This window comes from Clupea harengus, chromosome 16 (assembly GCF_900700415.2).
Source record: "Clupea harengus chromosome 16, Ch_v2.0.2, whole genome shotgun sequence".
NCBI lineage: Eukaryota > Metazoa > Chordata > Actinopteri > Clupeiformes > Clupeidae > Clupea > Clupea harengus.
In genome coordinates, this window is record NC_045167.1 from 4,833,428 (window position 1) to 4,856,961 (window position 23,534).

The 23,534-nt window shown below is 42.5% G+C and overlaps 2 protein-coding genes across 3 annotated transcripts; one reads left to right on the forward strand and one right to left on the reverse strand.

Annotated features, from left to right (window-relative positions):
- The first annotated feature begins 924 nt into the window (after window positions 1-924).
- On the forward strand, window positions 925-4,203 carry LOC105902609 (cytochrome c oxidase assembly factor 6 homolog). 2 transcript variants are annotated; one of them, XM_031582860.2, is made up of 3 exons: window positions 925-1,047; window positions 1,485-1,662; window positions 3,698-4,203. In XM_031582860.2, the coding sequence occupies exons 2-3, from the start codon at window positions 1,519-1,521 to the stop codon at window positions 3,791-3,793; spliced, it is 240 nt and encodes a 79-aa protein (XP_031438720.1). In that variant the 5' UTR covers window positions 925-1,047; window positions 1,485-1,518; the 3' UTR covers window positions 3,794-4,203. The 2 variants fall into 2 exon arrangements, with proteins under 2 accessions (XP_031438720.1, XP_031438719.1); XM_031582859.2 differs by lacking the exon at window positions 925-1,047 and adding an exon at window positions 1,089-1,252.
- A 200-nt stretch (window positions 4,204-4,403) lies between these two features.
- On the reverse strand, window positions 4,404-23,181 carry slc13a4 (solute carrier family 13 member 4). The gene is made up of 16 exons (XM_031582858.2): window positions 22,551-23,181; window positions 18,618-18,746; window positions 14,829-14,965; window positions 14,271-14,449; window positions 13,432-13,468; window positions 13,275-13,299; window positions 13,074-13,145; window positions 12,522-12,712; window positions 9,744-9,863; window positions 9,260-9,361; window positions 8,484-8,585; window positions 7,852-7,958; window positions 7,120-7,259; window positions 6,703-6,864; window positions 6,106-6,243; window positions 4,404-5,527 (listed from the first exon to the last, which is right to left on the reverse strand). Exons 1-16 carry the CDS (start codon window positions 22,647-22,649, stop codon window positions 5,390-5,392), a joined length of 1,878 nt encoding a protein of 625 aa, XP_031438718.1. The 5' UTR covers window positions 22,650-23,181; the 3' UTR covers window positions 4,404-5,389.
- Between the last annotated feature and the right edge of the window lie 353 nt (window positions 23,182-23,534).

A 23,534-nucleotide genomic window follows, 5' to 3' on the forward strand; every position in this document is an offset into this window, starting at 1 on the left:
CAGCATGAAACAATTATTACCCCCTTATAAATCAATATGCAGCTGCTTCGTTCATGCAAAAGTGATGTTCTCACAACTTGCTTTGCATCCAGTATTACTCAAATCTGCTTTGATGTTTCTTTTTTCCTTCTTTTTCTCCCCCCCTCTTGCTCTCTCTTTCGGAACATGGTTTGGGCATGGATTATGGTATGCTGGGATACAGCTGATCGGGTTGGCACGGTGGACCGCACGACAGAGCTCTCACAGCAATGCCTGTTTGCGTTCACCTTGGTTAGATGTTGACCTCCCCTGTAAATTGGGCCAAAGATCAGGTGGCACCAGACCAGGGTTTTTTTGCGATTCTGTTTCATGTCAAATTCGAGCGGCCCTGGGCGCAGAGTTTGATTTGGAGCAAAGATCCCTGTTTCAGGTTTCAAGTCAAATTCGGCCGAGAGGTGTGGATGGAAGTTCATATTGGGGTCAGATAGGAAACATGGGGCCTCCTTGCCTCAAAGAACTCTGTGCCCTCTCTTCTCTTCTCTTCTCTTTTGTCTCTCACACCATCACCTCCACGCTCTGTGTGTGTGTGTGTTGGTGTGGTAGTGAGAGTCAAATCTTACAATACATTTTTTATGCACGTATCGTTGGTGTCTATCCTCAACAAGCCGATGGGTAACTGGTGTTAAAAAGATTTTGTGATTACTGCCTATGTCATTAACATTACACATTTTCTTTTACTTTGCACATTAGGTTTAAATATACTAATGTGGTCAATTCCAACTGAAAACAATACTCTTCTCATTTCAGCAAGGAGAAAATGTAGTCCAGAATCAACACTCCTATGTGTGAAAGGAGGCAACTCTTCATAATCGGTAATTTAGCTCCATCTAGTGTTGAATTGTGTGACGTGCTGCAAAGTGAAGTAAAAGACATTGCCCTGATATAGCAAAGAAAGAGAACTACGGTAGTGGCTTATCAAGGACTCTAAATTGGGATTTTTGAAGATTGCAAGAGTGATTCGTCTTTTAAATACTGGTCTTTGTAGTAACATATAGACTCTCTAAGGCAGTAAGTAAACTTTTATTTTGAAATACAGCTATGACTCAAATACCGGAAGTAATACTTTTGTCAACAAGCATGCATCCCCAGGTTGTGAATGTTTGAAAGAGCTTTCTACTTAGCTGTCGTTGTACTACAGTTACATTAGATGATTTGCCGTCAAAACGTCAAGAGCTTTTCTGTTTGTATTGCACATATTCACAAAATTCCACTGGTACGTGTCCTGGATTTTTGTACTGTCTTCCAACTCACTTTATCAGCTAACAAGTTGCAAGCTAGCTAAGCTAACCAGTTAACGTTAGCTAAGGTTGGCTAACCATTAAAGGTCACTGAGATGGCAGTACACAGTAGGAACAGATGAATTTGTGACAACGACTATCTGCCAGTCTCCATGTTTTAGTTGGTTAGCCTTACGCTGAGACCTTGTTTTTCTCCATCTCTTGCAGCTGACGTTTGCTAGCTTCTGAAAGAGCCACAGAAATGTCAGCTCCTACGAGGGAGGAGAGGCGTACATGTTGGGGGGCACGAGATGAACTGTGGAAATGTCTCGACGTAAATCAGGACAACGCAGAGTCGTGCAAAAAGTTCCATGAGGAATTTGAGAAGCAGTGCCCAGCACAGTGGGTAGGTCTCACGACGCACAAACCCAGCAGTGCAGTAACTGTCATAGCTAACATTATATGACTAGCTAGCATGTTTCCGTACTGTGGTCTGAACGGCACTGTATCTAGCTGACGGGTTTGCCGTGGACGTGGGCAAACTGAGGAGTAATTTAACGGTTTTGTTCAATCACGATAAACGAGCCAAGCTGTGTGGTGACACGAGCACGAGTTCGTTGTTGTGTTATAATCATGCTTCAAATTGAGCGGAATCCTAGATGTCATGTAATGAAGGTTATCTAAGGTAACATAGCTTCTTCGTTGTCATCTGGACCACTAGAGGTCGACATGCTAATAGCTCATTTTCAATACTTGTAGGATAGGAAGGATGCTCTTCATTTTACTGAGCATATAAACCTATTACTCTGTGTGCAATAAGTGTTAACTGGATGAGAATAGATAAACATGTCAAGAAGTTGTATAGTTTTGTCCCACACAATTGTTTTATGCCTGTTCATGCCAATCATGTAAAACTGACACTATTTGTTCTGTCTTTTTGTATATTATTATTTATTACAGTGCATGAAATGCCCTGTATTGTTATTCCTTCGTTTCTTATACTTCTTATTCTTTGTACCGACTTCTGCGATTAATTCAGCTCGAACCGCTTAACGTACAACGACACTTATGCTATGTATTTTTCATTTTTCTGAACTTTATACTTTTTATCTAAGATATTAAAGAAAAACGAATACAAATTTTTCCCATTGACTTACATTGGGCCAGTATGACATCATAATAGGGTAATTAAACTGGCTTGCACCTGTGCTTCACTGACACCTGCGCCAAGGTTCCAAGACTCCTCTTCTCTCTGTCCCTCTCCATTCAACTGTATAACTAGGGATATTAAGAGACACCTTCTGATGGAGATAATTTGCAAACACTGTTAATTACTTAAGAATGTATGAATCATGTGCATATGAAATGGCTTTTCTGTGTGTGTTGTAACTTAGAATATTAGGTGCCACTTAGTCTGCATATGTACAAGAGCATGTTTAGACCAGAGGTGATAAGAAGGGTCGAACTGTGCTTCTTCCGACCTTGTGCAAAACTTCCATCCTTGCCTCGGACATCAGAAATCCATCACGTGGTTATCTCTGCTGAACGCTAAACTTCTGTCTATATAAACCTTGTGCAATGTGTTTATCATTGCTTCACTTTCAGCCTTGTGCTGGGAGTGAGCCCAATTGCAATTGTTGTTTGTCTAATAAATATACTTATATGCAGCTCCGGAGTCCTGAGGTAACTAGGGTGAATTTTCACCTATCACCTTCCATAATTTGTTTTCTCTTTCCTTTCTTCTTTCCTTCTTCCACTCTTCTTTCCTATCTTCTTTCCTTCTTCCACTCTTCTTTCCTTCTTCCACTCTTCTTCCTTTCTTCTTTCCTTCTTTCACTCTTCTTTCTTTTCTTCTTTCCTTCTTCTACTCTTCTTTCCTTTATTCACTCTTCTTTCTTTTCTTCTTTCCTTCTACTCTTCTTTCCTTCTTTCACTCTTCTTTCTTTTCTTCTTTCCTTTCTTCACTCTTCTTTCTTTTCTTCTTCTCTTCTTTCTTCTTCCACTCTTCTTTCCTTTCTTTCACTCTTCTTTCTTTTCTTCTTTCCTTCTTCCACTCTCCTTCTTCCACTCTTCTTTCCTTTCTTCCACTCTTCTTTCCTTCTTTTACTCTTCTTTCCTTTCTTCTTTGCTTCTTCACTCTTCTATCTTTTCTTTTTCCTTTCTTAACTTTTGTATTTCATGCACTGGTATTTCCTTCAGGAAATGCATTTTCAAGTTTCAATATCTAGTACATCAGTTAATGTGTGTTTGTGTTAATATGTGTGGGTGCGTGCGTCTGAGACCAAACTAAATTTCATTTTGATAAGAGCAATGAGGAACGAGAAATAAAGAAATCTGAATCTTGGCATTAAGACACACGACAGACAACTCTTTCTTTGAGAAGAAAATTATTATATTAAGAATTCTACAATTTTTTTTTTTTTTGTACGTGTCATTGGCAGGTGAAATACTTCGCAAAGAGGCGGGACTTCCTGAAGTACAAGGAGAAGCTTCAGACCGAAGGCTTTGAGCCTGCAGAGGGGGTCCCCAGCTCATAGCTTCTCCAGTTGGACTGCTTGACACAGAATGGAGCACTGTGTTGAGAACACAGCTACATGGACTGCACTCTCAATCTCAGTTGGGTACGAGCAACTGCCACTCCATGAACAGAACCATAATGGCAGCCGTTAGATCACTGTGTGCCCTGAGAGCGATGGCAGGCTCACATTTCATCTCTGTGTTTTAGAATAATAATATATTTGATTTGATACCACATACTGTTTTTCTCTCAATGTATCGAAGAGAGCTGCTGCTGAGTGACTTGGAGTGTGTGTGTGTGTGTGTGCGCCTGAGCATCGTGTGCATGTTATTCATCTGAAGATGAAGATGAAAACATCTGCAATTGACACCATTGCTAAATACATGCGTGAAGTAGTTTTGAATAAAAACATGTAAAAAAAGAGGGAAACCATGATGGGCCAGAGAGTTTTATTACAGTTGATCTGAAACTGGGGTGGAGAGTAAAAAGCAGTATGTGCGTGTTCTTCAGGAGTAGAACTCCTCCTGTGACATCACAGAAGGAGAAACGGTTCATTCTTGTGTGATTTCACCAATATGAGTTTGGCACATGTTGTACATCACGTTGACATATTTTATATATCTCATGTATTTACAAAGATTTCTAGTCGTCGCTTTTAAGGTATGAAAAACTGTGCATCTCTGAATAAATTATCATACCCATGAAAGATTAGTTAGTCACTCACCTGGTACATGTTGATAATGTACAAAACCACCCCCACAAAAATTACACGAAATGTACACAAATATAAAGTATGCATATTTTGTACACACTGTATACATGTTAAACACAACAGCAAGGTTGCTCTCTTCCCATGATTGTCACCTTGGTGACAACGTGTTCCTTTGATTTAGTGGCTCATTGCAGACTACCAATCAAACTGAATTACCTCCACTCCTGTATGAAGCCCTAAGTAAAAACAATAACTGCTGACAAGCAACAGTGATAATGTTGTCTATCTACTCATGGAAACATCAATTTAAAAACAATATGTTACTTTCAACTGGTGAATACAAAAACATGTTTAGAATACAGGCAATGGATAGCATTCTGGGGCTCCTGCTTTTATGGGACTCATTTTGTCGAGTTGTTGTTGGCCTTCCAGAACATGAGACCGAGATCACATGGCCCGAGGCGAAGCGACGCCTCTTCAGCATTACGATGTGCAGTTAAGACTAGGCCGCCATATATGCAAAACAGTAGTTAAATGGGTTTGTGATGCCCTATATGCTGAGGGACAAAAGAATGTGTACTCTTATGTCAAGATAGAGTCCTCTGAAGCAGAAGCACAGGAAGTGATGAAACAGGAAGTGACAGAACTGAGGTGGCTCCTAAACTCCTCCCACACACTTTTGTTACAAGTGAAATGTCGCTGTGTTCCTCTTGACAAACAGGCAGTCATTAAACGAGAAGAATAGATTTGTTTTGTCCTGTACAGTGTCATTTCCGTAGTTGAGGAGAGAGAGAGGGAGAAACATCTCCCTCTCTGCATTCACGTGTCCCAGATCCATGTCCTTTTACTATGGAAACATGCGGATCTGTCCTACCCTCTCCCTTGACTGGCGCCCCCTGGTGGCTACAAGCCTCCGGTGGTGTTTCTCATGACGGCCCATTGGGGAAACTCGTTGAGCTGAAAGAGGGGGACCCCCCAGGTCATGATGGCCAGCATGACCACCAGGATGCCAATCAAATTCACCCCAAAACCAGCTTTCACCTGCACAGAAGAGGGGAAACAGATAAGCGGTCAAAAGCGACCCAAACCCAAACAGACAGGGAGTCAGTCACCCCTGTTTGTGAGTGCTGGTCATAACTACATTAAAGGAACAAAACTACTTTTATGATACTTTTATAATGGGATAAACCTGTCGTTTCTGGGCACCAAACACACAATATTACTTGTCCTTTACTAATCAAGTAGGTTTTTACCCTGAGTATCCACATCCATGCCTTTCCTAAATGAAACGTATGCTTTATATACTATGTTGGCTCATATCTGTTTGGTTCTAACCAATCTAGTAAATCAGAGAGTAGTACTTTGGGTACTTTGATACTGCAACAGAAAGCAAAAAAAAATTAAATTCTGTGGTACTGTACATTAACATTTTATATAGCGCTTCTGTACTCAGTAGAGCATTCAAACACAGACGGCAGAGATTCCATGCAAGGCGCCAACCTGCCCATCGGGAGCGTTCAGTGTCATGTTCGTGCTCAAGGACACTTCGACGCATGGTCAGGAGGTGTACTTGTCCACCGCTGAAGCACTGTCGCCCCGACAACGGGGTCGTTACTCACCATGTCTCGGATCTGCACGTGCCCGTAACTGAACACGATGGCGTTGGGCGGGTTCCCCACTGGCAGCATGACTCCAAAGGACACACACATGGTGGACGGGATCAGCGTCTGCAGGGGGTTTATCTGCAGGGTCTCGGACTGGAGGTGGAAGAGAAGGACAAAGAGGTGGAAGAGAAGGACACAGAGGGGGAAGAGAAGGACACAGAGGGGGAAGAGAAGGACACAGAGGGGGAAGAGAAGGACACAGAGGGGGAAGAGAAGGACACAGAGGGGGAAGAGAAGGACACAGAGGGGGAAGAGAAGGACACAGAGGGGAAAGAGAAGGACACAGAGGGGGAAGAGAAGGACACAGAGGGGAAGAGAAGGACACAGAGGGGGAAGAGAAGGACACAGAGGGGGAAGAGAAGGACACAGAGGGGGAAGGGTTATACTACAACTCTTAAAGAAGCAGAGTTTTTGTCGAAAAGTAGCAAGCTAACGGGTGTCTTTTGGCGACATCGTTGGCGATGTTGTGCTGTGAGAGCTGTGGTCCAAGCCTGGCCCAGAGAGCTACACAGGGCGTAGCGTAGGTAGACGCCATGCTTGTGAAGGACTCACCAGGGCAGAGAGGATAGGCAGGAAGACGGTGAGGGTGGCAGGGTTGCTGGCGAACTCGGTGACTGCAGACACAAGCATGCAGGCCAGGAGCGTGACGGCCCAGGGGGGAAGACCACTCATGGGCTCCAGCTGACGACCGATCCACATGGACAGCCCTGACACCTGTGGGTAGAGTCAGGAAACAGAGACATTAACATGGACACCTGTGGGTAGAGTCAGAAAATGACTGAAGTTACATCATTCCGGTCAGCACCTGGATTCAGAAAGCTTTACAATATGTTTATTGATGTATTTGGGCTAGGAAGCAAAGCCCTTGTCTAAATATCCTAAAAGATAATTGTTGTCATGTGATATGACGCCACACCGGAAACCCATGAATAGGCTGGTTTAGTATTGTTTTGTATGTATGTAGGTCACCTTGCATCCTGCAGCCAAGGCGTATCCTCCCCCGACCAGAATGACGATCTCCCACGGCATGAGTCTCTGGAAGTCCTTCCACGTGATCATGGGAGCCATTGGGTCTTCCTCTTCCTCATCATCTTCATCATCAGAAGGTTCTGGAGAATACACACGGACAGGCATATTAGATATATATATATATATATATATATTAGTGTGTGGGTGTGTGTGTGTGTGTGTGTGTATATAACAGAGGTAGGGTTAGGTCTATTTTCTTATCAGTTCATTCACTCCCAATAAGTAAACCATGACCTAGATTATGTTAGTATCTTGCTCTACCAGCAGTTGAACTACCAAAGGGCAATGCAAAACTACTCCATTTAAACCTACTGCTAGTAGTAGTTATCATCACCATCACCACCATCACCATCATCATGAAAGTGCTTCACAGGAAATGTATGATGGATGAGAAATGGATGAGAAATGGAAGACACGACAACCATGAAACAAACATGACACCATAACCAAGGAACTAAAACCTCCATTAAATGTTTAGATAACAATTTTGGATACGCAGTTCATTTCAGCATGTTCCCCACGATGTGTGTAGTATATTAGCACCTTCCATGTCCCCAGTGAGTGAACTCATGCCAGAGGAAGCAATTTAAACACTGTGGCGTGAATAAGGGTAGGAGGGCACGGATGAGGGATATGGAAACAGATACGGATGAGGCTGATGGGAATACTGACCTTTGACCTTGCTTATTGATGCCGACTGCCAGGGTGCCCGGGCCGGAATAAGGAAGAGGAGAAACCCGAGCAGCACGGAGACCGTGGCGTCAGTCCGATAGCCTTTCCTGTGAGAACACACACACACACACACACAAACACACACACACACACACACACACACACACATAACACACACAAACACACACATACACACACATACATATACACACACACATACACACACACACACAAACACACACACACACACACACACACACACACACACACACACACACACACACACACACATATATAACACAACCACACACACACACACACACACACACACACACACAAATACACATATACACACACACCCACACACACACACACAAAAACACAGACATAGATCAGAGGATTAGATGTGAGGTACTTATACATGGTAGGGACTGGAAGGGAAATCAATTGTTTCATGATAGATATATTAGCAGCAATGGCATTATATACATTTAGCGTGACAGGAGGAATATTCTCATGGATGTAAATGGTTGAACGATTAAAGGTACACAACTTTGAATTAAAGAGAAAAAGATTTGTATGAATGAAGATATGTAACTAGATATATGACCAGTGACATAGGTCTTACGTACTTCTCAAACAGAGAGGTCCATCCAGACACGAATCCTGGCTCTCTTGTGAACCACAGCAGAGTCATAAGCACAAAGAACACCGCCGTCACCACCTCAGGGTAGCTACAGTAAGAGAAAAGACACAAAGGAGTTACTAAGGGGGATACATACAACATGGCCCCACTCACACCCTTGGCTGCTCTGCTCTGCTCTGCTCTGCTCTGGTGTGATGTGGTGTGGTGTGGTGAGGTGTGGTGAGGTGTGGTGTGGTGAGGTGAGGTGTGGTTGGTGTGGTGTGGTGTGGTGTGGTGTGGTGTGGTGGGTGTGGTGTGGTGTGGTGTGGTGAGGTGTGGTGTGGTGAGGTGTGGTGTGGTGCACCCTCCACTGGAACTCACAATGGAATGCTAGAGGTGAGTTGTGGACTTCCAGAACTACAGAATTCAATGGCATTTGGAAGACACAATTTACACTTTACGTTCTAGAATTCCATGGAACAGCCGGTTTGACACGAGACTACTGATGTGATCAAACAGAAAGCACAGAGATAGCATGGTAACAGTCCTCACACTGTACTCTACTGAGGCTAAGGGGTTTCTCACTGTGAATGACTTGACTAGGGGGCATTGGGTTCACATCTGTTACATAACTTAAAGGTACTTAAAGGTACCTGATGTGACTTTGAATTTGCATGGTGACTGTAGCTAAGTAGCCTAATAAGTTTCATGGTAGTTCACAGCAGTGAGGAACACGGTGGGGGCTTTGGCTCGGGTACAGGTGTTTGATGTGTTGCAGTTTACCTGATGGGTCCGAGCTTCTGGTACTCCTCATGGATGCGTTTCTCGGAGATGATCTCCCTTCGGGTCTTGCGTTTCTTGCTGAGGGAACATGTCTCCCTGAAACTGCAAAGACAAATGTATGTTTAATGTAAATGTAATGTAATGGCGTTAAATATAATGGAATAGTTTTTAAATGGAAACGTTTCTCCAGAAGATTCACCTAAAGAAATGAAACCCTGTTCACATATTTGGAACGGGACATATTTCCAATCAACACAAAGCACAGTCATCCTTTTTCAGGAGGACCTAGCCAATCAATCAGTCAAACAGTTCAATCAATCAGTGAAACCGTTATCACTGGACCATCATAAGTAAACAAATCAAACTTAAAATTAAAATCTAACTGATCAGCTCAGCACGAAGCACCATTAGCAAATTCCAACCTAGATAATCAGCTAAGCAAACCAATATCAGCACACTGTGATTAGTCAGCAGGCTGTCTTACTTGCAGCCCAGGAACAGGATGTGAAGCCAGAGCCAGGTCAATATCAGCATGATAATGGCAATGGGTAAGCTGAAGATGAACCAGGTGCCGAAGTTGATGACTTTGGCTTCAGGGTAGCGACTAGAAGAAAATACACAAAAATATACAGGTACATTTTTTTATTTATTTGTTACTGCTAATTACATTCTCAGGTGAGACTGGACTTTTTTGAAGACTAGCCCTTATTGGACTTCAAAGGATAATATTGGACTCTAGGGAGTACGTTTTTTTCTTTGCATCTGTTCCAGAATTATACAGTACAGATCTAGAATTTACATTTACTGCACTTGAGTCCATTATTGCATCGTCAAGTGGAACTAATTATTTGTGATAGAATGGGATTGCAGATGGTTCATAGGTCGTTCGCCCTGTGCAACATGGAGGAAACAGACAAACAAACAGGACAGTTGGGGGACACTTTCTCTTGTTGATTCAGCAGCGTGCCGCTTTTCTCGAAGGTTTCAGCACAGGGCACCCCTGTGAAGGCAGAGATCAGCCTTCAAACAGCTTACAAAGCATGCTGGGAATGCAAGGTACATGCTGTGAGCGGCTTACGCTGTGACTTATGTAACATCACACACACACACACACACACACACACACACACACACACACACACACACACACACACACACACACACACACACACACACACACACACACACACACACACACACACACACACACACACACACACCACACACACACACACACACACACACACACACACACACACACACACACACACACACATGCCCAAAGTCTTTTTCGCGTTCTTTTTTCCTCAGTCCACTTCCAACTGTTTCTGCTTCGGTCTCTGTATTTGGAATTGACAACACTTCCTTGTGGCCCTGCTAGCTCAAGGGTGAAAGGTTAAGAGAGCCAATCTGGCCATCCCATAATGTTGGAGACCAAAGGTCGATTTGCACAGTTTAAGGGGCCTAAAAAGTGTCCCTGTTAGCACTCTTTATAGGTGCAGTCAGGGGCTTCTCTTGTGAAAACAAAAGCTTCTAGTCCATAATGATAACATGTATCTGAAGGATCACAGTTGACTATTGTGACTTCTGCGTGCCAATACTTTTCTTGAGATGTTTTTTTTATGTGCATGTGTATTTTTTGAGGGCCTGGATATGTAAACAAATGCACATGACAATAACAATTATATTGGGGAACACTATTTATTTATCATGCCTTCAGAGTTCCGTCATTATTATAATCCAGATAAATTGTATTTTTTTGTTTTACAACAAAGACTACTTACAGCACCTAATGGCTTCCCCGGTGTTCTCAGGTGATAACGTTTTGTAAACTGGATAACATAAACTGGATTGTTTAAATCGGCATTTTTGCAGATAGCCAGTTTCTATTACATCTGCAAAGTTCTGATGTTTTGCTGATCCAGGGTCAGGTGAAGGAGATCTAAACACACCTGTATAGTTTTGAGCTCCAGATTAGAAACCCAACAGAAATGTAAAAACTGGGTTTACAGCACATCAGCAAATGTGTCGTATGATGTATCTGCCACATACCATCTGCATGTAAATGTCTGAGGGGTCACAACAGCTGAGGCTTGCCAGTGTAGGATACCCAGTAGACATGCAAGGCCAAGCTCACACGCTGACCTCCACAATAAGTTTAATTACAGCAGGATAGAGTTGAACTTGGTTTAGCCACAAAACAGTAAATCTTGTCCATGAGAACTACTAGAGGTCAGCAAATGTCACCTTTGACCCTGACAAAGAATTTCCCCTTCTCTCTCTCACACACCCCATCTCTCTTTCCTTCTCTCTCTCTCTCTCTCTCTCTCTCTCTCTCTCTCTCTCTCTCTGTGTCTCTCTCTCACCAATAAACCTAACAGACCCTAAAAAAACCTTCTCCACCTCTCTCTTTCTCTCTCTCTTCTAAGGCCACCAAACCTCACCTCTCACCGAGTTAAGACATCACTCCTTCTCCAAGCACACAGGTCTGTACATACATTAGGAGGCTGAGGTTGGTTGTCACCTTTGCCCAGTAAACTCTCTGTATAGAAAGGGCCCCCTTGCTTCAGCCTAATTAGTTAGATGCCCCGCAAAAGAGCATTAGGGGATTGTGACGGCTGTATTACCAAACTCAATTCCCCCCCCGCCCCCACACACACACACACACACACACACACCGACTGCCACGGACTACTGTTTGGCCTTTCTGTGTCCGCGTGTAGGGAAAGGTGAGCCAGTCCTCAGACAAGCTGTGTGTGTGTGTGTGTGTGGGCGGGGCATGGCTCTAAAAGTCAGCACACTCCTCCTCAGTCATACAATTCATCCACTCCTCACATACACACACACACACACACACACACACATGCACACACACACACACGCACACATATTAGATTCCAACAAGCACGGCTTTCAAAATGCAATTGTTTCCATGGCAAATGCCAAGGGTAAGTGTGGATTGCATAGCGGCATAGCTTACGGGTAAGTAGTCCAAGGATAATTTGATCATGGGCATGACATTGGAAGTCTGGCATTTAGGGAAGAATTAGTTCTACATTTTCCAGTCTTTTTCGAACAGGTGGAAGGAGGTGGAGATAACTAGCAAAAACTATTAAAAGTAGGCAGTCACTCACACAAATCTGTTTGTTTTTGACACATGTACACAGGTAGACAGACAAAAAGCTATGGGAGCTTAATCTCTGATTAAAAATATACAGACACACACACTCACATACAATCACACACACAAACACACACATACTTGTTGAATTGCTCGGCGAAGATGAGGTTGGTGGAGGTCCCTGTGATGGTGATGAGGCCACCGATGGTGGCCGCGTACGTAATGCTGAGTGACAGACACTTGCAGATCATGTGATCACGTTTGGTGGGGTACAAGGAGTTCCTCCGGATCTTGGGCCTCTCTCGCGGTGGCTCCGTCACACTGATCTCAGCCTGTGAGAGGAGAGAAACAGAACTGATATTTTATTTTCCCATAAATATTTCGACCATTAGGTCTTAAGCAGGCAAATAATAAAGAAACATTTTCAGGAGCAAAACTTAAAGTGGACATAAATCCTTTTTTCCATCTTTACCTTGTTGCCCTGCACCGGGAAATTCACATCCTTTTCTAGTTTTTTTCTACACTGTAGTAAAAGCTCATTAGAAATCATTGCTGTGTTTTGATAGGTGGGAGCCAATCGACTTGGACATGAGTGGACATAAATCCTTTTTTCCATCTGACTTTTGCCTTTTATCCTGCACCTGGAAATTCAGACCTTTTTCTATTTTTTTCTCCAAAAAGGTGGGCCCTTACCTCTGGGAGATGGCCATTGCTGTGTTTTAGGTGGGAGCCGAGTCTGGGCGTCACAGGCAGCCCGTTCTGTTCCTACAGGACACAGAGAACAATTACCAACGGCAGTGATGTCATCTGGAGCTAGGGTTAGTGATCCATGACAAATCCACCTAATATTAGTAAGTTAGTAGGACATGATTTTATTTATTTATTTATTTTTACCTCAGATAGAGTGTTCACTTCCAACCTGACACCGCAAAAAAAATGAAGAGAATAGAGTGTTTATGAATATATAAATATAGCAATATATAAAAATATATACTATAACAATGAAAACAACAACAACTATAATAATAATCATTGTTTTTTTTGTACTTACCCATCTTTTCTGTAGGCTAGTCGAAGCTTATTTTTTTCTGTTGAGGTATATTCATGAGTTCATATTCATATCCAAGCATGTAGACACAATAATCATCCAGATGGTAATCTTATCATGATATCAAGATAACCTGCCATTACTCAGACACCTGGGGGGTATTCTAAGAACGTGGTTTAGTGACAAGCCTGGCTAAGTTAAGTCAGAGTAAGAGTTAAACCTCCTAATAGAAGAGCCCTAGGCTTTGTTTTGCTATGAGCATGAACCCATAGGGGTCTTCTATTAAGAGGTTTACCTCTTGCTCTGAGCCAGGTTTGTGACTTAACCACGTTATTGGAATACCACCCTGGGGTCAGGAAATCGATCAAGGTCTAAGCGACAGTCACTAATTGTACTACAGGAATAGGGGTTGCCATTGACGACCATCTCATGCAAAGGGTCAGAGAAACTAAAAATGATCATACAGAACAACACCAGGTTGCTGGAACTGTTTGCATTAGAAGCCTATCATAGCTCATTTACATGAAAAGCCTTGGATAATGCCATCATTTTGAAACTAGTCTAAACTGTATGTATGTTAACTAAGATCCCTGAAATGGTGAAATGGCTTGGTTAACCTAATTCTTATTCTTGGTTAACCTAATTCTGATTCTTGGTTAGCCTAATTCTGATTCTTGGTTAACCTAATTCGGATTCTTGGTTAGCCTAATTCTGATTCTTGGTTAGTCTTATTCTGATTCTTGGTTAGCCTAATTCTGATTCTGAAAACTGATCTAAAACTATAAACTATATACTGTAATTGTGTGAGTAAAATATATGAAATATGAAAACTGTTGGGTTACCGTAGATGCTCTCGGGACCGTCGCTGAGGTCCTCGGAGTCCTCTCCGCCGTCGGCGATGCCCGTTATGACGAGCTGCTGCAGCACGGCCTCAGCGATGGGCATCACCATGGCAGTGGTGGAGGTGTTGCTAAGCCACATGGACAGGAACACTGTGCAACACATGAACCCCAACACCAACCTGACATAGACACACACACACACACACACACACACACACACACACACACGCACACACACACGCACACACACACACGCACACACACACACACACATGCACATCAGACAGAGAAAAATACTGAAATATTAAAAATGACTGAAAGATAAATTGTTAATGTATAATGTGTTTGGTTGTTTGGTTGTTCCATATCAACTTGCATTTCTATATTTGTGAACGTGTTTAAGTGAGTATACGTGTATGTACATTTCTTCACTGTGTGTGTGTGTATTTCTGTGTGTGTGCAGATTTATATTTGTGTGTATATGTGTACTTCTGTGTGATTGTTTATTTGCAGGTGTAAATATGCGTGTGTTAGTTCAGTGCAACACGTGGTCCTTACATTCCAGGTTTGGCCCCAGCAACCATGACCATACGCAGAGCTATGCGCTTGTGGAGGTTCCACTTCTCTATAGAGGCAGCCAGACAGATCACCCCCATTAGCAGCAGTGTGGTGTCCTTACAGTACTCTGAGGCCACCTGCACACACACACACACACACACACACAAAGGATACATCACACAAATGCATAGACAAACCACATACATTACACAAATCCATGCACATATGCTATCACACTCAAACACACACACCCACACACAACACACACACACACACACACACACACACACACACACAAAAGAAGTCTGCATAATTAAAAAACACCTTTTTAACATGTGCTCTCCTTAAGTCTTTTTTGTTGTAGTTATCCTTGCAACAGCTGTGTATTCTACTGCATGAGGTTGACTTTTGACATGACCTCATCAGCCTGACTACAGCATCTCTCTCTCCATACTGCCCCAGGACTTTGTGGAGGATGTAAATGAAGTCCTCAACAAACAGTCCCTGCTCATTTGAATCAATGTGATCCCAAATCTGAGCTTTGTATCTCTCTTCCTCCTCCAAAACAGCACAGGGCAGCGAGGATAATGGAACTGGGCATAGTGAGGCATTCAGAAGGCTTCATCCCATTACATGAACGTATACCCTTACTGTACAACCCTTAAGTGCACTGAGGTATTGGCTTTGGGTGATACAGTAATGAATAGATGGCAGGAACAGGACAACAGGAAAAGCAATTGTCACACTTCCTGTGTGCATTTACAAAGGTTGCATGGGTGTGGAAAGGGATAGGGAGGGTGAGCCATGTGTACCCAGGTGGGCACAGAAGCCATGCCATGTGACATAAAAGACGTTGGGGGAAGGTTTGAAAACTTAACACCTCTGTGTTTGTGCCAGGGTTAGGGTTGGTCAGACTTTTTTCCCCTCTGGCGAACATCATTAAAATGAGCGAAACAGAGGAATTATGGAGCAAATCAAATCAGGGAGGTGACATGGAAAAGAATGTGCAACACATGCAGAGATTCTGGTCAACAGTCGAAGCCAGTCGAAGTGAGAAGGGGGGTTGAGGAGATGGGGGGGTGTTTACTAAACATAATTAGAGCAAGGCTTAAGATTACAGGTTGCTTTGTCAAGTTTGTCAATGGGATTTTCATCACATAATCACATTTTCTCTCCCCATTTCTACATAACCTCTCAGAGAATTCATTTGGAGAGGGTGCTACAAAGCAATTGACAGACAGCTTTGCTTGCAGCAGGCTTGAAGACTCCTTGGCAATTATTTTGCTTCCTGTGGCCTTACTGATAAGGAGGGCCAATTAGACAGGGTCTACTGAAGTTCCTTTTAAGTGTCATCCTTGAAGAACTAACATGAGCCCCTCGTGAAATGACAGCTAATGCAAATAATATACATTTACAAATACTGGAAACTGACATAGAGACCCATCATCAATGAAATGATTCTGTGACCTTTTTTTTAACCTGTCGGGCAGCAGTTGCCTCTTGCACAGCTCAGGCCCAGGTCTAGCACCAGTCTATATTGGAGTCAGAGGCAGCAGTAGTTGGTTTTATTCAATTCAGGTCAAAAATGATTTGGGTTTGGTAGGTTCCCTTTACTATCTGTGTTTATAATTAACTGTACTGGTACGAGATGGATATGCCAGTGTCCGGCAGAAAATATTGAAGACTTGTGCCTAGATGTCACACCAGTGCCGCATTAGCTGTAGTCATGCCCAATGCCTCTGCCATTTGGGGACAAAACCAAGCCGAAGGAGAAGGGTGAACTCAAGATACTTTACATAAGACACACTGGGTTCCTTTGCACCCGGAGTTGTAAAAGGCATTTTTTGGTTCTCGATTGTAGCCTCCAAGTCAACACCTGTCATATATCTTCGGTTGAACCAAATACCTGTTTGCACAATGATGTTGCCTAGTGGTCTCTATACTTACGTTCTTGGACAGTTCTGGTGTTTGGGGCACGGATAGGTGCTTCCCTAAAATACCCCTTAAGTCTTTGCATCTAAGGGATATTGTGCTCATTATCTAGCAATACAACAGTTTTTAAAGGTTACAGTTCTCTTTACGCCCCTAACATGTGCTGTGGTCCCAAAGAATGTGGTAACCATGCCAAGAATTACATAAACCACACATGCATAAACACACACACACACACACACACACACACACACACACACACACACACACACACATAAACACACACACACACACAGACATACGTACACCAACACAAACATAGGTCTTCTAGTGATCCCATTGCATAATAGATAAAACCCTCTCTCTGCCTTCTACAGAGTAAAACCCATACTGGATACAAAACAGGAAATCTCTGGATTCTGTATGTAAGCAGGATTCAGCCACTGTACAGTTAGCCTGCAGCCATATATAATATGAATGAAAGCTAGTGTATCACTTACATTCAAGTTTACTATTATTTATAGATTCAGGCATTTACTTTGATCCATGAAGACTTGAAGGACAATAAATAAAAGTACAACTTTGCATATTATCTTACAGCCACACAAACCGGTAGGAGATGGATACATCTGATGTATTGCAAATTAGATTGACTATTGATTTACATGCTTGTGATGCAAGTGAATTACCTGGTAAAAAAACTTGGCCTGATTTAGAACTCCTAATACACATTACGATCACTGAACATGGTCTACTTGTTGTGCATTGTGCAAGTATACAAAGTCCATTTTATACTGGGATTTGCCACATAATGAGGACCCAGTGACCTATGAACCACAAAAGACCAGTATCCCTCTTATCGGGTTTAATCACAATATCAGGCATACCAGTGTGACTAGGAATCAGACTGGCAGACAAATTAGGAGAATAAGTTAAACTGGCAAAGTACAGCAGCTTTACCAACATGCAAGGTGCTATGTGCTGCCAGCTATGCTGTTTTAACATTCTTAAGCATAAGCTACCTGTCTTCACAGTCTGATACTGGTTGCTAAAGAAGTGCTGTCGTTATTAGTGACTAACCTTTTCAACACAGGGACTGGCATCAGTGGGTAATGGGTGGCCAGCCATGCTGAATTCAGCATACTTCAGCTAGCTGTTTTAACATTCTGATAGCTCTCAGATAAAAAGGGACTAGACTGGATTGGTCTCCATAATCAGAGACTAAGATGTTCGTATTAAAGGTAGTTGTGCCTCTTAAATTGCTAAGATTGAGGAGCCAAGTAAAGTCAATGAAATGACGGTAGTCATGAATTCAGATCGGAGATGAGTAGTAAAGATCTACTGTTCTGTTTGACTGAGCAGGACAGTCAACCATTTACAATTTCATATTAGCGTAATGACGTAATACAAGTTCATATTAGCGTAATGGCGTAATACAAGTTCATATTAGCGTAATGGCGTAATACAAGTTCATGTTAGCGTAATGACGTAATACAAGTTCATGTTAGCGTAATGACGTAATACAAGTTCATGTTAGCGTAATGACGTAATACAAGTTCATGTTAGCGTAATGACGTAATACAAGTTCATGTTAGCGTAATGGCGTAATACAAGTTCATGTTAGCGTAATGACGTAATACAAGTTCATGTTAGCGTAATGACGTAATACAAGTTCATGTTAGCGTAATGACGTAATACAAGTTCATGTTAGCGTAATGGCGTAATACAAGTTCATGTTAGCGTAATGACGTAATACAAGTTCATGTTAGCGTAATGACGTAATACAAGTTCATGTTAGCGTAATGACGTAATACAAGTTCATGTTAGCGTAATGACGTAATGCTCGATGTTGCTCACCTCACTTGATTTCAGAACCCCAAACAGTGGATACAGAAAGGCCGGAACCAGAGCCGCAGCACCCAGCGGCACAGCCTCAGACACCCAGTACACCGCCGTCACGATGAGGACGTAGGCACACGACGATTCCTGCACAGGGAGAGACGCGTAATGAGCAACAACTCAAACATAGCAGTCTGTTATGGAACTGATCTCACCCAGATCTTATCTAGATGTAAGATGAATATGCTTAACTTCGCTCCCCATCTATCTTCACTTACACATGTTCTATAGTTGCTGAAAGCAGGAGATACATTTAAGTAATAGTTGAATCTGACTATCATTTCTAACCAAATAAAAATAATTATAAAAAAAAAGAATCTGACTATCATTTAGTTTGCTGAGTCAGAGTTCTTGAGAGTATGAATGACTTAAATTAAATTAAACATCACTATCGCTGGTGTTTACTCATGCATATCTCACATCATATCATCATAATTATACACATCTCTGGTATGGAAGAATTTAGCTTGGCTAAAGCCATTGGACTTTAGCCATTTTCATCTAACTTTGTAGGTATTATGTAAGACAACATAGAGTATGGATCACCATGGAAACCCAATAAAGGAAACTTGTGAATGCTAATCTGTTTAGGGAGATTCAAATTCCAGACTCAAATTAATTAAAGGAGCCTTAGCGCCTGGTCCCCTGTGCACACTACTAAACAGTGCATTAGTGTTTGACCATAATGACATGGAGCGTAATCAGTACTTCTGAAAACCTGGCCTGTATGTTACACACATATCACATCATATCACATGCAGCTCATTCACGTAAATGTGAAAGTAACACTTTAATTTCCCAAAAGAAATTTTAAATGTTTCCTCAAAACTACTTTAATTGTGTGATCCTCTGCTATGCATTTTACAAAAGAGAGCTATTGAAATTACCACGTGACATATTAAACCAGATGTTGTTAATGGACCAGCTAGTCATCTCTTTTTTTCAGTCAGACGATACATAAGGAGTCTGAATTCTCTGCTGTCCACTTCATTATATATAACAACATTTAGCAACACATATGTACAATACTGATATTACGAAATTTGACAAATTCTAGCAAAGCCAAGCTATGAGGTCCACACACACACGCATGCTCACACACACACACACACACACACACACACACACACAAGCACACGCATACACACACGCACAAGCACGCGCTTTTGATTGAACACTATACAGCCATTTGATTGTGTTACTCATTCAGTCTACCTTTCAAACAGTAACACTATGCAGCAATTTGCTACTTTTGAGGTATGTTTTGTGAATCTTCAAATTCGTTTTGATGGTATGTGGTCACATGAAGGCCAGATGAACACACCTGTCGTTCCCTCTAGCCATCCAGGCAATGCACTACGTAGTTCTGTGGTACGGGACGGCACACCCCATGAAAATGTAGAAAAAGCTTTCACAGCACAACACTGGCAACTGTATTGCCAAAAGACACCAGTTAGCATAATAGCAAGCTTTTATTAGTTCCAACTGTCTTTGCATGCCTTTTAGGTAGTTAGCTAGCTTGCTAGTTTTAGCCCAAAGTTCCTCAGTGCTGCTTTAAGGGAAAAAACAATATTGGGGCTACTGTGACGTTAGGGGCCAAAAGGAGAATGATTGGTTCTGGGAAATGATGAGCTAAAAAGGGTTCTTCCTTTCCTCCTTTAGGTGCACACAGATAATGTTCATATACAGATATCCTATAACTTATAAATCCAGAGTCTTCAACTCTATGTCTAATTGACAGGGACAAAGGGGCCATTACAAAGGGCAATTACTCATTCTCTTTCTCTCTTTCGAACACACACACACACACACACACACACACACACACACACACACACACACACACACACTCACACATACAGATTTACTTCTCTGTCTGTGTGCAGGAGAGAATGTGTCTAGACCTGGCCCCTTCAGGACACATGTATTTGATTTGTTCTTCCAGCATCCGGGGACCATGTGGATAATTACTCTGCACGCTAATCTTTTTTTTTTTTTTCAAAGAACTGGCACGTTCATTCAGCTCTCCCTTTAACTCATTCACAGACTCTGTAGCGAACCTGGGCCTCACCTGGGCCTCACCTGGGCCAGAACTGGGCCAGAACTGGGCCAGACTCTGTGTCACTTCCTGCCTGAAACCTGAATAAAGTAATTTGCTTCCACTCTCATACATAACCAAAAGGTGAAAGGCACCTGTAAAGACTCATTCATTCAGAACCCATTCATTCAAACTTTCTTTCTAACGTCTTGTCCCTCTGTGACTACTGAAAAGATAATATGAATTATATATATATATATATATATATATATATATAGCCTTGACACCTTGACACAAGACATAGTTGAAGAGACAGTGCTTGAAATATCTCAATGCACATGATCAAAGCATGCTATCCATAAGTGGAGGACAAAGACCTCTGATTCAATCCTCACCTTAGTGAAGTAGGCTTTGTGAAGTAAGCAGAAGGGGTCAACGACCTGAGATAATGCTACATACAGGTTTAACGGGGTAGATCAATTTCTGTTCTACTGCTATCAGTTGGTGCTGATTCTCTCTAATAGGTTTGTTTGATTCCATATAAACACTTTGCAAGTCTTAATCAGAGCACACAAAGACATGAGGGCATCACGCTGCACTACATATCTGTACATAAAACAAATAATCTCTTCTTAGTGTTCACACTTTCATCAGCAGGTTGGTTCTAATGCTCCGGTTTCCACTCTCTCTCTCTCTCTCTCTCTCTCTCTCTCTCTCTCTCTCTGTGTATATCTCGTCCAGCTAAGGACTTCCTGGTTTACTGATGAGTCACTAATCAGCTGAATCTGTGCAGGCCAGAATCAATGTCATTGAATTGGATAGATGTATTACTCTATTGATCTCAGGGAGGACTGAAGTTGGTTTGTCCTCTCTCTCATAGGAAAGAGCACATGAGTAGACACATACCTTTTACGTCTACACATTATGCACAATCTAGACACTTTTGTGCGGAGTATGTGTGTGTCTATGGACAGGGACGGGGGGGGGGGGGGGTTGTGTTGAAGATTGTCCTTGTGTTTCAAGAATGGACAGATTTGAGGGGAAAGTGGACACGTGTCCCTGGACCCTTGTTGAGCTCAGCTGCATCAACACTAAACTTCGAACAACGCCTCAGGGTGTAAGGACATCACAGCATGGGATGCCACATTGGCATTCTGATCTCGGTTCTTTTCTTCTGTCAAATGTAGTACATGTGCGAGAGGCCTTAGTGTCTGACCAAACAATAACTCTCATAAAGCACTGTCTGCAGAGCCATGTGGAGATGTTAGTGTTAATACACACACACACACACTCACACACACACACACACTCACAAGACAGAAGAGTGTGTGTGTCAGAGTGAAGAAGAGTGAGGTGACCTGTGTCTTAAGCTCGTCAGATTAGACGGCCTACAGAGTATATGGCGCAGCGCCTGATTGGTGAGAGGTCGCGGTGACACAGCAGGTTCCTCGCTGGAGCCAGGCGCTGTGTTTATGTGTTGCATAATAACCTAATTGTTTGGCAGTGCTATGGATCGTATGCATTAAGTATTTATCCGATCATCAGACTCAGCAGTCCTGGCACAACGTGAAAGCCTACACTAACAGATCACAATTACCTATACCCTTCCTTTGACTTGGCGCCCAATCACCTACCATATATAACCTATTCCAGTATTTTCTAAAAAAAAAGAGACCCTTGTCTTGAGACTCAAGAGACTTGACAATCTCCTGTGAATTCTGCACAGCTCGATTAGTTTCATTCGCTAAAACTTGAACACCGTGCAATCCATGCAGAAAGATTAGGGACACATGAAGTTCGCGTGGATCTCCATGCGCCAGAGCGCACGCAGAGGAATGCTAGAGTGTACTTACACTGCTTGGGTAGATGAGCGGTAACGGCAGCAGTGATAACGGTATCATTATCACCAGAATCAGCTTGCGCGCCGTCCGGAGTTTTCGAATCAGGTCCATCCCAAACGTCTCCAGTTTGGCTTTTTTGAAAAGTCAGTTAACTGAGAAAGTCCTGTTGCAGAGACGACCTGAGATAAACTTTCTCCCTTCTTAATTAGTCGCTGTGTGACTTTTCTTTGGGAATTTAACGGCCCAATTTAAACGTTTCCCTTTAACCCTCTCTTTGGTGAAGTAGTTTAAAAGTGCAGTACTCCAGTCTTTGGTCCTCTGTGCTGTGCTTTGCGCACTTTAAGTAGTCACGGGCCGTTTTAAGTGTCACGGCCCCCCAACTCAACGATGGAGTGCGAAACCCTACCAGTAATTTTGCTGAGCGAACTATTGACGGAGCCGATAACGCGTCCGGAAGAACTCCCTCCTGGTATTCTGTTTATCTGTGAGTCGCCATGTCTCTGAATTTTGAGCATCAGTCAGTGAAACCTGGAAGTTCATGAACTGCAGGTACGCATCGAAAAGCATGAAATGTCCCACCACAAAAATGACCTTGCACCTCAGTAGAACCTCCCCAAAGATGTAGTTGAAATTTATCACCCTGCAAATATGCTAATTTCCTAAGCCCCTACGATTTCTCCTCCCTAGTCGTGATTTAGCCAATCATGGATTAGCAGTTATGGGGTATGAATGGATACCGCAACCACCAGCTACAGCCCAGACTGCAGGGAAACTGACAATTGTGATGAGACGTGCTTATTTAATTGAGTGGATTAATACTTTGATCTCATCTACATAGCCTTGTAATCAGCGTCAGTTACTACAATCGCCATACTACAATGACACATTAAAGTAATCATTGGATAGACTGTATCGTTGGATTGACTGAACGTTCTCAATAGGCCTTCAAATGTCTGCCGAATACTAGTTGCAGAGAGGCACATGTTGTTACAAGAT

Bases quoted from the DNA above. Each gene is read 5' to 3' on its own strand.
- LOC105902609 (XM_031582860.2), top strand. From the start codon at position 1,519: ATGTCAGCTCCTACGAGGGAGGAGAGGCGTACATGTTGGGGGGCACGA. The intron at 1,663-3,697 runs GTAGGTCTCACG...TGTCATTGGCAG, and splicing joins AGCAGTGCCCAGCACAGTGG to GTGAAATACTTCGCAAAGAG.
- slc13a4 (XM_031582858.2), bottom strand. From the start codon at position 22,649: ATGGACCTGATTCGAAAACTCCGGACGGCGCGCAAGCTGATTCTGGTG. The intron at 13,469-14,270 runs GTAACCCAACAG...ATACCTCAACAG, and splicing joins CGGTCCCGAGAGCATCTACG to AAAAAAATAAGCTTCGACTA. The intron at 7,260-7,851 runs GTCAGTATTCCC...TGTATTCTCCAG, and splicing joins ATCAATAAGCAAGGTCAAAG to AACCTTCTGATGATGAAGAT.